The following is a 16,832-nucleotide window of genomic DNA, read 5'->3' on the forward strand; positions in this document are numbered from 1 at the left end:
TAGATAGATAGATAGATAGATAGATAGATAGATAGATAGATAGATAGATATAGTCAGAATATAGATAGACAGACAGATAGATGTTAGTTAGATAGATAGATAGATAGATAGATAGATAGATAGATAGATAGCTAGCTAGATAGATAGATAGATAGATAGATAGATAGATAGATAGATGGGTGGATGGACAGACAGACGTACGTACGGACGGATGGACAGACAGAGTGATGGATAGACAGATAGATAGAAAGACAGACAGATTAATAGATGGATAGACATACGAATAGACATGAAGGCAGATGGATGAACAGATGGATGGATGGATGGATAGATAGATAGATAGATAGATAGATAGATAGATAGATAGATAGATAGATAGACGGAGGGACAGACAGAGTGATAGATAGATGGATAGACAGAGATAGATAGAAAGACAGATGGATGGATTGATAGATGGATAGACATAAAGGTGGGTGGCTGGATGGATGGACAGACAGCGATAGATAGATAGATAGATAGATAGATAGACAGACATGAAGGTGGATGAATGGATAGACAAGATGGATGGATGAACAGACGGAAAGATAGATGGTTAGACATACGGATAGACATAAAGGTGGATAAATGGATGGTTAGAACTTTTATGGACCAACATGGAAGAAAAGTCTATTTCCAGAATGCACTAGCTCAGTTGAATTTGATTGAATTACAACTCTTCTTTCTGTTCTTCTATTTCTAATTACAATTTCACTTCCTGTAGGGTGTGGCCAATTCAATTTACACTCATGATTTAAAAAGGAACCAATTCAGTTCTGAATTTTACGCAACTCTGGTTTGAAACCAGTCTTTATTTCTGCAGTTCTGTTGGGTGGCACTTCACCTTTAATGGCTGAAATATTAGTTATATCTCAAGCCATCAGATTCAATTTAAGTTTACATATCCCTCCAATCACTTGATTGACATGCATTTGAATGAGTTATGACTTCCTGTCTGTCCCGCGCTTAACACAAAAATTACAGAGCCAGATTTCTTCATATGTATGCGTGGGAGCGTGTGTTTATGTGGCGTGAGCGTGAGTTAGCGGTTGAACTGTAATTAGCTCTCTTGGCAGTGTGTGATCGTGTTAAACTCCTCAAGCCGAGCGGGTGATTCAGGAACGGCTGCCATAACGCCTGCCGTTTATCAGGGCCTGGAGCTATTCTTAGCCTCTTTAATCATTTTTATTTACTTCAATTAATTTGAGAGGAATGGAAGTAATTAGCAGTAGAAGCGTCTTATTTCAGAATGCGCGCTGGATCCGTCTCTGTTGATGGTAATGAGCTCGCTTTGTGTCAAACGCACACGCAGGTGCCACGGACGCCTGAGCGCAGCCAATCATCCAGGTAAGGCAGCCGTCTGTTGAAATGCGGGGCGCTGAACATATGGCGCTAAACTTTCTGTCTCCACCTGCAGGGTCGTTTTTCATACTGTCAGAGCATAAACACATGGCTAAGCTGTTATAGTTATGAATTGTGCATCAGTACTAACACATTAAAGCAGTAGGGCTGTGGGGGGGTTATGGATGCTCTAAGCGTCTTCAGCTGTGTTCATGATACTGCCTTTAATTTCATTATTTTCATCCTAAAAAGCCGTTTCAACTGAGTCATTACTTTTATCATGTAAATTGTGCTTTTTTCCACGTGATTAAAGCCATTGTTTGCAGTAAAGCGTGAGATGGTTTCATGTACAGTACAGTGACGAAGCAGTGCACTGGAAAGCAGGACTCTATTAATGTTCCTCAAAAATGGGCTTTGTTCTAAACCTAAATTTTAAACATTTTCAAAATATTTATTTTGAATATTTTGTTAATTTTTAAAATATTTTTTCAATTATTGTTTATCATTTCCTGCCTTTTAAAAATTATTATTATTATTATTATTATTATTATTATTATTATTATTATTATTATTATTATTATTATTATTATTATTATTATTATTATTATTATTATTATTATTATTATTATTATTATTATTATTATTATTATTATTATTATTATTATTATTATTATTATTATTATTATTATTATTATTATTATTATTATTATTATTATACTACAGCTGTGGCTTGCATTTAAACTGCACCCACAGGTTTTTGCATATTTTATCACAAATTTCATAATGCATTTAGCTACTAAAAGGGGCATAGTATCCTGTTGGCAAGACCAATAAAAAATTTGATTAATTCTGCAGATTTTCATACATTTTTTCCCCTAGAAAATGTGAAAAACAGTGTTATTTAAATACTATTATATATGTATTTATTAATAACAGACAGAGCGATAGATAGATGGATAGACAGAGATAGATAGAAAGACAGATGGATGGATTGATAGATGGATAGACATACAAATAGACATGAAGGTTTATGGATGGATGGATAGACAGACAGATGGATAGATAGATGGATAGACATAAAGGTGGGTGGCTGGATGGATGGACAGACGGACAGACAGCGATAGATATATGGATAGACAGACAGACATACGGATTAAAAGATGGATAGACATACGAATAGACATGAAGGCGTATGGATGGATGGATGGACAGATACATAGATAGATAGATAGATAGATAGATAGACAGACATGAAGGTGGATGAATGGATAGACAAGATGGATGGATGAACAGACGGAAAGATAGATGGTTAGACATACGGATAGACATAAAGGTGGATAAATGGATGGTTAGAACTTTTATGGACCAACATGGAAGAAAAGTCTATTTCCAGAATGCACTAGCTCAGTTGAATTTGATTGAATTACAACTCTTCTTTCTGTTCTTCTATTTCTAATTACAATTTCACTTCCTGTAGGGTGTGGCCAATTCAATTTACACTCATGATTTAAAAAGGAACCAATTCAGTTCTGAATTTTACGCAACTCTGGTTTGAAACCAGTCTTTATTTCTGCAGTTCTGTTGGGTGGCACTTCACCTTTAATGGCTGAAATATTAGTTATATCTCAAGCCATCAGATTCAATTTAAGTTTACATATCCCTCCAATCACTTGATTGACATGCATTTGAATGAGTTATGACTTCCTGTCTGTCCCGCGCTTAACACAAAAATTACAGAGCCAGATTTCTTCATATGTATGCGTGGGAGCGTGTGTTTATGTGGCGTGAGCGTGAGTTAGCGGTTGAACTGTAATTAGCTCTCTTGGCAGTGTGTGATCGTGTTAAACTCCTCAAGCCGAGCGGGTGATTCAGGAACGGCTGCCATAACGCCTGCCGTTTATCAGGGCCTGGAGCTATTCTTAGCCTCTTTAATCATTTTTATTTACTTCAATTAATTTGAGAGGAATGGAAGTAATTAGCAGTAGAAGCGTCTTATTTCAGAATGCGCGCTGGATCCGTCTCTGTTGATGGTAATGAGCTCGCTTTGTGTCAAACGCACACGCAGGTGCCACGGACGCCTGAGCGCAGCCAATCATCCAGGTAAGGCAGCCGTCTGTTGAAATGCGGGGCGCTGAACATATGGCGCTAAACTTTCTGTCTCCACCTGCAGGGTCGTTTTTCATACTGTCAGAGCATAAACACATGGCTAAGCTGTTATAGTTATGAATTGTGCATCAGTACTAACACATTAAAGCAGTAGGGCTGTGGGGGGGTTATGGATGCTCTAAGCGTCTTCAGCTGTGTTCATGATACTGCCTTTAATTTCATTATTTTCATCCTAAAAAGCCGTTTCAACTGAGTCATTACTTTTATCATGTAAATTGTGCTTTTTTCCACGTGATTAAAGCCATTGTTTGCAGTAAAGCGTGAGATGGTTTCATGTACAGTACAGTGACGAAGCAGTGCACTGGAAAGCAGGACTCTATTAATGTTCCTCAAAAATGGGCTTTGTTCTAAACCTAAATTTTAAACATTTTCAAAATATTTATTTTGAATATTTTGTTAATTTTTAAAATATTTTTTCAATTATTGTTTATCATTTCCTGCCTTTTAAAAATTATTATTATTATTATTATTATTATTATTATTATTATTATTATTATTATTATTATTATTATTATTATTATTATTATTATTATTATTATTATTATTATTATTATTATTATTATTATTATTATTATTATTATTATTATTATTATTATTATTATTATTATTATTATTATTATTATTATTATTATTATTATTATTATACTACAGCTGTGGCTTGCATTTAAACTGCACCCACAGGTTTTTGCATATTTTATCACAAATTTCATAATGCATTTAGCTACTAAAAGGGGCATAGTATCCTGTTGGCAAGACCAATAAAAAATTTGATTAATTCTGCAGATTTTCATACATTTTTTCCCCTAGAAAATGTGAAAAACAGTGTTATTTAAATACTATTATATATGTATTTATTAATATTTTAAATGAGGTTTTATTTTTCGTATTTTTATTTATTTTAGTTTAAGTTTTAGTAATTTTTCTTATGTGCTTTTGTAATTTTTATTCGTTTTTTAAAATACATATATTTTTTTACTATATAGCTTTAATGCATTTTAATTTCCATTTTAGTTTTAGCAATTTTAGTACTTAAACTTATTTAAGTTAGGTAGAAAAAGCTATATTTGAAACATTCAGTTAAGTTTTTAACATTTTTTTTGGTCTAATATTTAAATATTATTTAATTTCAGGCATATTTCAGTTATTGATTTTGAACAGTTTTAGTTATCAATACAAATAAAGGTGAATAAATGTGAATAAAGAATTGATAGTTCTAGGATTGGGTTTAGTCATAACCTAAATGCTTCTTCCACAGTGATCACCATGTCATCCTTCCTCTCTCTCCGTTAGCCATGAAGAACTTAACGTTCCAGATCACGCCGGACTCCAACAAAGACAGCGAGAGCATACAGATGGGTCGAGACCTCAAACTTTCCTGCCACGTTGACGCCCAGCCTCAGGACAAGGTGAACTACACCTGGTACAAGAACGGAGCTCTCATCTACTCCGCTGACAGCCTCATCGTGCTGCGCAGCGACCCAGACATGCCACCTGGTACCAGCAGCCTGGAAATTGTGGACATGAAGTTCAGAGATCAGGCCACCTACAGCTGCGTAGCGAACTTCCCTGGGAGCAGCGTTCCTGAACTGCGAGTGGATGTGAACATCACGCAGAGCAGCGGTGAGACACTGATTGTAATACTAAAGACATGCAGGGTTTGAGGCCCTCACTTGTGCTCATACTGTGAAGTGGCCCTTTGATCCGACTCCTTCTGCTCACTGCTGATGATGCTGTTTGCTTGTTAAAATGGGATTTTCTTTGCTCACAAACATGAAAGACCCCATGAAATGGTTTGATGAGTGTTGTTTTCTTTTCAGTGTTTCCTATTGTCCAAACTGACTTTGGGATGAGACATATTGGACTTGTCCTGTTCTATCTATCTATCTATCTATCTATCTATCTATCTATCATTCTATATATCATTCTATCTATTGTTCTATTATTCTATCTATTGTTCTACCGTTCTCTCTATCGTTCTATCTATTGATCAATCGATCATTATATAATTCTATCTATCGTTCTATCTGTCTAATTCTCTATCAGACTACTCACCTTAGCAACTACAAGTTCCCTATCTGTCGGTCACTACGAGTTATGTTGTGACGACATAGGGGGTTTACTTGAGAGCCCCAATATGCTCTGACTTTCAGAGAAAACTGCAATTAATTTTGGCTAGTGGATTTTACATACCTGAGCCACTCCCCGTGCATAGGGGTATAAATAGGTGACAGGTGCATCCACTCATCAGATTTTTGCTTCGGAGCCGAGTGGGTGAATGATTTCTTCTCCACAAAGCCTTTTCATTCTGACTGGAAGAAAGAAGCTGTTCCTGGTTGGCGTGACGGCACAAACAGCGGTGTCCCTTTTAATTCAGCGATTTCCCTGGGTGCTTCAACTAAAAAGAGCAGTTTCTCATCACGGATGGCTCTTTTTAAAGATGCCGTTCCGTCCGTGTTCTCTTGGCTGCAGTCAACTTCCCTGGGAGCAGCGTTCCTGAACTGCGAGTGGATGTGAACATCACGCAGAGCAGCGGTGAGACACTGATTGTAATACTAAAGACATGCAGGGTTTGAGGCCCTCACTTGTGCTCATACTGTGAAGTGGCCCTTTGATCCGACTCCTTCTGCTCACTGCTGATGATGCTGTTTGCTTGTTAAAATGGGATTTTCTTTGCTCACAAACATGAAAGACCCCATGAAATGGTTTGATGAGTGTTGTTTTCTTTTCAGTGTTTCCTATTGTCCAAACTGACTTTGGGATGAGACATATTGGACTTGTCCTGTTCTATCTATCTATCTATCTATCTATCTATCTATCTATCATTCTATATATCATTCTATCTATTGTTCTATTATTCTATCTATTGTTCTACCGTTCTCTCTATCGTTCTATCTATTGATCAATCGATCATTATATAATTCTATCTATCGTTCTATCTGTCTAATTCTCTATCAGACTACTCACCTTAGCAACTACAAGTTCCCTATCTGTCGGTCACTACGAGTTATGTTGTGACGACATAGGGGGTTTACTTGAGAGCCCCAATATGCTCTGACTTTCAGAGAAAACTGCAATTAATTTTGGCTAGTGGATTTTACATACCTGAGCCACTCCCCGTGCATAGGGGTATAAATAGGTGACAGGTGCATCCACTCATCAGATTTTTGCTTCGGAGCCGAGTGGGTGAATGATTTCTTCTCCACAAAGCCTTTTCATTCTGACTGGAAGAAAGAAGCTGTTCCTGGTTGGCGTGACGGCACAAACAGCGGTGTCCCTTTTAATTCAGCGATTTCCCTGGGTGCTTCAACTAAAAAGAGCAGTTTCTCATCACGGATGGCTCTTTTTAAAGATGCCGTTCCGTCCGTGTTCTCTTGGCTGCAGTCGTTACCTGTCCTCTGTCAACGGCCATGAACGTTGCCTTCAGTGTCTGGGCATCCAACATGCTGAAGCTGCGTTTGTGGATGACTCATGCATTGCGAGCGTATGAGCATGGCTTCGCTGCGATCTCGCCTCTCTCTCCTCATGGGGAATGGAGCGGCACCCTCTGTCTCAACTCGTCCCGGTTTCCCTGTCACGAGCAGGGGACCGCCGGCTAGAGCTCTGGGAGATCTGAGGGTCACAGTGAGAGCTTCTCCGCCGGGCGGACCTCTCACTCCTTCCGCAGTGAATGTCCCGTGCGGCTCCCAAGTGATTCCGCTGGCCCGGCATGTGACGGTCCCAGCATTTCATTCGGTGCGCCGCCGGAGGATTGGATGTCGATCGCAGCATCCGGGGATGGGCTATCGCCCTCCGAGGATGAAGATTCGGCGTGGCTGCCCCCCTTGGGTGTTGTCACCGCCGCTGAATCGGACCCGGAAGTGACGGCTGTGCTTCCCGGGCAGCCGCGAGTATTGGGCTGGAGGTGTGCACGCTTCCCAGTCCCGCCCTCTTGTGGCTGGATGATTGGTTTCTCGGCCAATCTCTCTCGCGGCCAAAGCTTACGGTGCTGCGGGCCAGGCCGCCTCTGCCCTGCATGCCATGGCTATCCTGCAGGTCCACCAAGCCAAGGCACTCAAACAAATGCACGAGGGTAGTTCCGACCTGGGGTTGATGCAGGAACTGCGCACGGCGACTGACTTCACCCTCCGGGCGACGAAAGTCGCGGGAAGGCGATGTCCACACTTGTGGCCCAAGAGCGTCATCTTTGGCTTAACCTCGCTGAGATGAGAGATGTTGACAAAGTGCGCTTTCTTGACGCTCCCATCTTGCAGGTTGGCCTATTCGGCGATGCTGTCGAGGACTTTGCCCAGCAGTTTTCGGCAGTGAAGAGACAGACTGAGGCCATCCAGCACATCTTGCCCCGGCGTGATCCTCCAAGTGCCACCGCTCCACCGCGGGCCGCGCCTCAGCCTGCTCGTCGCCGAGGGCGCCCCCCTGCATCCTCGAGAGCGCCTCCGCCCCATGCTGAGCCACCATCGAGGCGGGTGCGTTGAGCCTCTCGGAGGACTGCGGCGCCCTCCGTGTCCCAGCCGGCCGCTAAGTCCTCTAAAAAGATGACAAAGCGGCCCTGACATGGGCAACCCGGAGATGTAGGAAGCTGCTCTTTTTCAGGAGATGGCGAGAATAGCGCCACTCCTTCCCCCAGATGAGGGCTGGGTGGAGAATCCTTTGTTCCGTTTTGTTTCTGTTCCATTTGGTACCCACATTGCGAGCGCCTTTTGCTCCTCCAGTAAGTTCCCCGGATGGCGAACCCTGTTTGACTATCCTCCAGCATCCCCGGCAGTCAGACTGGGCGGAGCAGTCTGACGCCAGGCCCAGTATCGGTGTTAGCTTGCCCGGGTTTCCGGTCAGCCCCTTTACTGGGCTAGGTGTCCATATGGCTTGATTCCCTGCAGGCGATCCCATATGTGTATTCTTCCACGGTAAGGTTTCCCTCTCGGTGAACCCGTGTCTTCCCTTTGCCAGACCACTCTGTCAGTCTTTGCGGGCAGCTGTTCCTCCCTACTCCTAGGTAGGACATGCCTCAGAGACCCATTTCATATTTAGCACTGCCGCAGGCTTGGGTCAGTCCATATCAGCGTCTCCACATGATACCTCCCTATGGGCAGGATGTGGTCTCCGTAGCGCCCTTCTCTGGAAGGCTCGCTTCACCATCGTTACTGCCAAGCTGTAAACAACAAACAGGAAAGGCGTGAGGCACCTTTCAAGAAGGTCGAAATCCCTTCACTTAAGAAAATATTTTCTGTGGTAGGAACAGCGGCTTGGCTATCTCCAGCAGCGATGTACTCACCTTTTGGTCCCTGCGGGCGCCAAGGTCAGCGAATTTGCGCTGGGGAGTTGGGAAGGTTACGACCTTTGCGTAGCATTTGTCTGACACGCGGCTGCTTGTCAACATTTGCAGCGCTACAGGGTTGTGACGGGGTTCAGGTTGTGGCACAACCTTGAACCATCACTGGTTGCCAGGGACACGTTCTCGGCTCCTCAGCGTAAAACCTGATGAGTGGATGCACCTGTCTCCTGTTTATACCCGTATGCACGGGGAGTGGCTCAGGTATGCAAGATCCACTAGCCAAAATTCATTGGCGTTTTCTCTGAAAGTCAGAGTGGATTGGTGCTCTCAAGTAAACCCCCTATGTCGTCACGACATAACGTCTCTGTTCCCTCCATCAGGGAACGAGGGTTACGTACATAACCGAGACGTTTTCAAACTAAAACTTCAAAATAACAGACATTCAGAGTTTATCTTGACAAATACTTATATTCCAGTTGTCAGATTCTTTAAAAAAAATCCAGCATTGTGAATTATGCTGGATGCAGAGTGTTATGGTCCGATAATAGCAAGAATTTAATTGAAAAAAGACTCTCTCAACATGAATTTTTTTAAATGAAATAAAAATGACCTCTTGTGCCATCTTTAAAGATTTTTTTTTAACAACAACAGAAAGAAACCACTATTTAGCACAAATGTTTTCTCATATATAGGGCTTTTTTGTACAACATGATGTTTATTAAAGGCATAATATGTACGTTTTCATCGCTAGAGGGCACATATTCAAAGCAAACAAGAAACAAAGGCGTAGTTTGATGACGCCGTGACTGAGTGTGGAATCATGGGAGTTGTCGTCTTCATCCCCACAGCCAATGCAATCCGACGGGACTCGGGCAGAAATCATGTTAATTGATGAGCTAATGTATTAAAGACTTATTAAGGTCACTGTAGTACAGTGGTGGAAAGAGTACTGAAAATTTGTACTGTTACATTGGTGAAATAATACTCAATTACAAGTAAAAGTACTGGTGCCAAAACAGTACTTAAGTAAAAGTACTCAAAAACTACTCAGAGTACTAGTTACATTTTAGCCGGCGATATTTAATGAATTACCAAAAAAACATTAATTCACATCAAAGATCTATGTGGATAAGGTACTTAGAACAAAACCCACTTTTATTTTATTGACAAAGTATATGAATTAGTGGTCATGATACAGGAATTTCTAACTTCAATACCTTGATAAATATCAATAGTAAAGTACCCATGAATCGGAAGTTGCAACTGACTTCAGTGTTATGATGTATTTCCAAGTGAAAGGTTGTGACTAGAAGGGATACAGCTCCGACAGTTAATAAAAAACGTCTACACCTACACCTACCCCAACCCTAAACCTACCCCTTACAATAATGCAAAAAATATTAATTATTGTTGTACAGTGTGACAAAAATTACACTGTATTGATGTGCGCATGCCCAGTAGCGCCATATGTATCCCTTCTAGCCTTAACCCAAGTGAAACAGAATATTGAATAAAGGGTGAGGCTTTATTGTGGTGCACCTCCACTCCACCTCTTGCTCATAGCAGATTCACAGTTGGATAGTGGTTAAGAATATCTGCTACGTTGTTACGTCTGACATCACGCTTCAATGCCCCTGGGTCCTAACTCTCAGCCAGACGCCCCAAGAAAACCCTAAACTGTGCTAATATATACCCAGGATGTCATGTAATACTGAAAAAATTATAACCCCTTTATCTCCATACTGAAATCCCAGATGGCCAGACAGTGATTCAGCAAAAAAATTAGTGTCTGAGACACTGTGAGCACGGAGACTGTAGTGTGCACAGCAATTTTTTAAATGCTTAGCTTAAATATGTAATATTAATTAAATAGTGCTCATAAATGGCTGTTGAAGTAGTATTCTCAAGTGAAATGAGTAGAGGCTTGGACCCGTAAACAGCAGTCCTTATGTCATGACTTAACAAGAGGATTCTCCCGAAGCCGTCAAACTGACGTAATCAGAGCCAGAACGCCATTCCAGAGCGGAACCAAAATTTTCAGTTTTGAATTAAAGATTACGATGTTGGACCATTTTTTATTTTTTATTTTCCAGTGTATTGACTTCCACGGTTTAATTGTTCTCCACAAGACTAGTAATGTGCACTAAAAAAGTAAGGAGGGTCATTTTTGATTTCATGATTAATCATTTTCAATACCATTGGCAAAGCTTCCACATGCTGTATACTGCCATATAGATATTTTAATATCTCAATTTTTTTTTTTGTTCATCCATTTTTTTTCAAGGCAATCATTATTTCAAGCTCTGAGTGGTTTAATCCAAGTCTTCTAAAAAGACACGTTCGCTTTATATGATGAACCGATTTAATATAGGCTTTTATTTACATACATATAAATATTGATCAATTACCATTACAAAAATCTCAATCTTAAACATTTGCTCATTCTGTGTATTTGTGTCTTTAAAATATGGTAACTTTGTTGCAAAAGCTTACAGCAAAAGGAAGCATGATTTCAAATTTGATTTCAAACTGAATTTAATTTACAAAAAAGGACAAGTACACAATCAGTAATAAAATATTAAACAAATGACCTCAATTCAGTTGAGATACTCGAAATATGACAATACTGAATTTTCATAGGCAGTGTTTTAAGAGCCATATATGTTGTTTATTTAGATAAATGGAACATCAGATAGCTTTGACCTGTAATGTCTGTACAATGTAGTGATACAGTTATGCAGACTAGGATATTTATATGTACAAATCATACAAATATCCTATTCCAAAACATTTCTAGCATACTTACATTGTAAAGAAATTAAAGTTCCATCTTTGATTGTTGAAAGAATTTCTGGTGCATTTCACTAACAGCCAATAAAATTTCCAGTAAAATTTTCATCGGTCAGGCGTGGATCTATTCTGACAAAGTTTAATCCAGGAGCAAAGAGAAATAATTTAAAAGCACGGAGAGATCGCGATGCCACATTTGCGCAGGAATTATTAAAATTATGCGGAATACCTGCAATCCCGTGTGGACATTCAGACTCTGTAATTGACAGGAGGCAGATGCATGTCAAACTCACTGTCGGAGAGGAGAGAGAGACGCAGCTTGTGTCTGTGTATATTCGGTAGATATGTGTATATACGCGGCTTTTCCCGGTTCAGATATCAGGGCTGTTATTGGTCCGTTTACGTTCGGATAACTTTATTGGCTACTACTACTAATAATGATAATAATAATTCATTACATTTATATAGCGCTTTTCTAGGCACTCAAAGCGCTTTACATTGTCAGGGGGTATCTCCTCATCCACCACCAGTGTGCAGCATCCACCTGGTACATTCACTACTGAAGTGCCGTCAAAGGTTTGAATATTAATTCAAATTGTGGGCGTACTCAGTAACGAACTATGATTTAAAAATAACGAAGTAGATTATTTTGCTTAATTTGTACTTAAGTACAAGTAAAAGTACAGCTTTAAAAATATACTCAGAAAAGTACAAGTACCCAAAAAAACTACTTAAATATATAGTTCAGTCATGAAACTCTAGATGGCGCATTCTGACGGGGTGTTAAGCAGCGTAGCAGATCTGTTCCGCTAAGACCAAATGCATTAACATTGTCATATCCATCACCATGCTAAAAATGTTCAGAGAGTTGTCATGATTGAATTACAGTAACGTGAGTAGCTGTAATTCGTTACCTCCACCACTGCTGTAGTATGAAGCAGGGTAGGGCTAAAAGTCGTGGAAGCGAAACGAGGCAGCTGGAGTGATTGCTAATGAAGGACGAGCGAGATACACGGCTCGATAGCAGCAGAGCTTTTATTATGCCACAGTCGACCGCTTCTGCTTCTTCCGGTCATGCGTATGTGGGGTAAAACAGCGCTGTTTTATACTAGATACTGTAAATTTGAGTGTATTGAAAGTTCCGTTATAATGCTACACCTGTCTTGGGGTTTCCATGTTTTCAACAAAATAAAACCGGAAAAATCGAGGGGTTATGATGTCATTGGCAGGCGACGCAATGACACTATGGACACGGTCCGTTACACTAGTTAAAATTGCTTATTTCTCTGGATTTAAACATTCTTCAAAACATTTGGGATAATGTAAGTACACAAGTCAGCAAAATATATTACACTGTTCTAGTGGTTTTGGGATATTTTAATCAAAAAATCTTACATATTGTGCCTTTAAGTAGTTTTTCAGCTATCTGAGATGTTAAAGTTATGCCTCATGGGTAAACAGTGATAATGTGGGAATGGCCATTCTGCTGGGTTGATGGTAGTAAAATGTTGAATTCTGGGAAATACAGATGCCCTCATGCATTTGAGTCCCCTCTGATCTGCTCTCTCTCATCTCAGCAGGATGCTATTTTTTCCTGAGTTTCTCCTCTTTTTTGTACTTGAAGTTTCAACCTTCTCTGGGGTTACTCTCTGTTTCTGACTGCAGTACCTAACATGATCAATTGTATCATCTGACAGTCTCTTTATCTCTTGCTTTATGATCTTTCTGTCGTACTGTTTGAAGTCTGTCCATCCTATATGGTCATTATTTTGACTGTTTTTTTCCAATATGTGTTTTGGTGTTGGGCCAGTAGATTTAACACTGTAGTGTCTTAAAAAGCAGTTGATTATCTTTTCTTATATATTGTTTTATATTGCATCACAATAGTCTCTTTTATGCATTGTTAACCTGCCAACTGGCTTTGTTTAGGTGAGATAAAAAGAACTGGAGCATTAGCATTGCAACACTGATTGAGTAGTAGAATTTTTTCTTTTCCATTTTGATTGTTTTGTACAATTGTTTATAAGAAAAATAATTTTAATTTAGTTAATTAATTAATTGAATAAAGTACTACTCTTGTTGCATTTTTTTTTTTTTAAAGTTGGGATAAAAAACTTCTATGAATATGAGTTAGTGGTATCTCATAAAACTACAAATCTGCATCTTTGGATGTTATTTATTCCATTTTCTTCCATTTTTTATGGAAGCTACATATTAGCTATAATTTAATATAATTTAGATTTTTTTTAAACGGTCAGACATCCAAAAACAATACATCTCCTCTTACGACTATGTTTTCCTCTTTTCCAGTCGTTCCTCCTGTTCTGAGTGTGCCAGTCGGAGGGGGTGTGGTCAATGTCAGTGAGGGTGGGACCGCAGAGCTCGTGTGTTTGGTCGATGGTAAGCCCCGTCCACCCGTTCTGTGGTCCCGTGCAAACAAGGACCTGCCCATGCCATCCGGGGATTGGGTGGTGGAAACACGCGATGGACGTTTGCGGCTGACCAATGTGACGCGGGACATGATGGGAGCGTACCGCTGCCAAACCGCTCCTTACAACGGCCTAAACATCAAACGCCGACAGGCTCAGGTGCAGCTCAACGTAGAGTGTAAGTGTTTCAGTCATCAAACAAAGTTTTGAATTGGGGAACTACTTTGAAATGATAGTTCACCAAACTGCTAAAGCTAGAAGCTAGCTACATTAAAGTGATTTACAAGTAAGCAGTGAGTAAATAGCATTTCCCCCCATGGTCTGCATAAATGATCACATTCTCAGTCTCCAGCTTCTTATTTATGGGTTGATCTGTGAACACTCAAAATGATTGGCGGGTAGCACTTGAAATGGCACATTTAAATATGTAACCTAAATATCTTATATCTATATTATGTTTAGATAATAACTTGCGCAATTATTCCAGATGTCTTAACTTTTTATCAAAAAATAATTTTGACTTTTATGTTTATTAAGTTTATTTTATGTACACTACCATTCAAATTTTGGGGTATGTAAGATTTTTTAAATGCTTTAAGAGTCTCTTTTATTTATTTTATTTATCGGTCTCTTTCATTTAGAATTTTTTTTTAAATAAATATTTTTTCTTTTTTTATTTATTAGAGGCTGCATTTATTTGATCAAAAATACAGTAAAAACAGTAATATTGTGAAATAGTATTATTTTATAGAAAAATGATTCTGTTTTAAAATATTTCAATATGTAATTTGAATAAATTAATGTTATGGCAAAGCTGAATTTTCAGCATTATTACTTCGTTCAGAAATCATTCTAATATGCTGATTTGCTGCTCAATAATCATTTATTATTATTTTTGTCAAAAAAAAAAAAATTAATATTTTTATGGAAATTTATATATTTTTTTCTGGATCTTTTGATGAATAAAAAGTTTAAAAGAAAAGCATTTATATGAAATAGAAATCTCTTTATACATTTTATAAATGTCTTTGCAGTCACTTTTTATCAATTTAATATATCCTTAAATTATAAAAGTATTAATTTCTTTCAAAAGTTTGACCCCAAAGTTTCAAATGGTTTGTATTATCACTATTGAGGTGGATAAAATATCCTGTATCATACTCAAAAGCATGTCTGATAGCGGAAGTAAAATGGCTTGTGAACAACAATGCAAGGTTACTAAGTTGGCTTATTGTTTTGGTCACTCCCTGTATTGCACAGGACATATAGTGGTTTTAACCGTAAATGCTTAAAGGGGACCCTTTAGTTGGTCCCCATTGACTTGCATAGTGTTTTTTGTTGTTGTTGTTTTTTTCACTATGGACGTAAGTGGGAACCAGCAACTGAAGGTGAACTATCCCTTTAAAGGATTTAGAGTTAAAAGGTTATCCAAAGTGTTTATAGGAAGTCCCTCTCTAGCCTTTCTATAATATTACAGAAGGATTTTATTTGTCAGTCGACTAGGCCATTGGACACATCGCACATTATTTGTCAATTGACACAGTTTGGACACATCCCAGAGCATCTCAGACAACAGCACTCCTCTGCCTGCCCGAGAAAGGACAGTGGTAATGAAGTATATCAGGAAATTGTTTCGATCGATGGCGTGATTAGATTTGATTTGGTGCTGCACATTTTAATGTGATTTTAAAGTTGATCATAATGCGATCCACTGACTGAGGATAGATTGAGTCTCTGAACGCACGACCAAACGAGCCAAAGTGACACACATTTTCCATTAAGACCCAATGGGCCATTATCAATGATTTTGATCCTGCTATTTTTAGATGCAGCATTTGAGGGCTGGCGGGAGTGTTAATGCGCTCAGAGTTTTCATAATGCATTATGATGCCCGCGTGGAGTGCGTTTTGTAAGTGCCAAACTAAAAAGCCTTGAATTCATTAGCGCTCTAGCTGCGCACAACCGCACAAAAGATAGACGGGTTAAACCCTGAACCACTCAATGAGCATCAGCCCTTTTCACACAAGCCATTAGCAGAGCAAAGCACTCTACGCTCTCATAATGGATCCTGTGTTTATTGTGTTGCTTTAAAATGCACCATGTGATTACAGGACGATGCTGAATTTGAGTGTGCGTCGGTTCATTCACTGCACAGGAGGAGCATCTGTCCGTGAGCATCACACAATGCAGAGAGCTTTTTCGAGCTGTGACATTGTGGTCAGGAAAACTGGGTGGTTGGTGGTTCAAGCCCCACAAGGTGCAGGCTGTGAACCATTACCATTGTGCACAAGGCTCTGGGCCCGGTTGCATGAAAGTCCTTAAGTAATTTGACTTAAGGACTTCAGGGTATCCCTGAGGGAGAAAAAATGCCTGAGGTAAGGGATTTCTTTAGGAGCGTTGCAACAAATGTCTTAATGGGGTCCTATTATGCTCTTTTACAAAGTCTTGATTTTGTTTTGGGGGTGTACTAGAACAGGCTCTCATACAAGGTTGTTCGAAAAACACATTATTTTTCACATATTTTACATTATTACAACACCTCTCTCCCCAGTCTGGTATGAACGGCTCGAATAGTTCCTGTATCAAATGAAGGCCCGCCTTCTGAAATACTAAATGTGCTGTGATTGGTTAGCTGGGCCAGTGTGTGTTGTGATTGGCAGCGTGCCCGAAATGTCATGCCCCTTACCATAGCCGCCTGCTAGCTTCAGTGTAAATATTGCATCAATATCAAATCAATTTGAGCGCGATTTAAACCCGGATGATTGTAACCACTCTAAGTTCGTCTGCCTTGAGAAAGCTAG

General features: G+C 39.5%; 1 protein-coding gene across 1 annotated transcript in view; it reads left to right on the forward strand.

Annotated features, from left to right (window-relative positions):
- LOC107679144 (MAM domain-containing glycosylphosphatidylinositol anchor protein 1-like) overlaps nucleotides 1–16,832 on the forward strand; it is a 181,564-nt gene that overhangs the window by 74,417 nt on the left and 90,315 nt on the right. The window contains exons 7-8 of the mRNA XM_016474603.1: nucleotides 4,834–5,160; nucleotides 13,913–14,209. Of these exons, the coding sequence (XP_016330089.1) occupies nucleotides 4,834–5,160; nucleotides 13,913–14,209 (624 nt within the window). The remainder of the gene's footprint in view (nucleotides 1–4,833; nucleotides 5,161–13,912; nucleotides 14,210–16,832) is intronic.

The sequence above is a fragment of the Sinocyclocheilus anshuiensis genome, unplaced genomic scaffold (genome assembly GCF_001515605.1).
Source record: "Sinocyclocheilus anshuiensis isolate Anshui unplaced genomic scaffold, SAMN03320099.WGS_v1.1 scaffold300, whole genome shotgun sequence".
In the NCBI taxonomy this organism is placed as follows: domain Eukaryota; kingdom Metazoa; phylum Chordata; class Actinopteri; order Cypriniformes; family Cyprinidae; genus Sinocyclocheilus; species Sinocyclocheilus anshuiensis.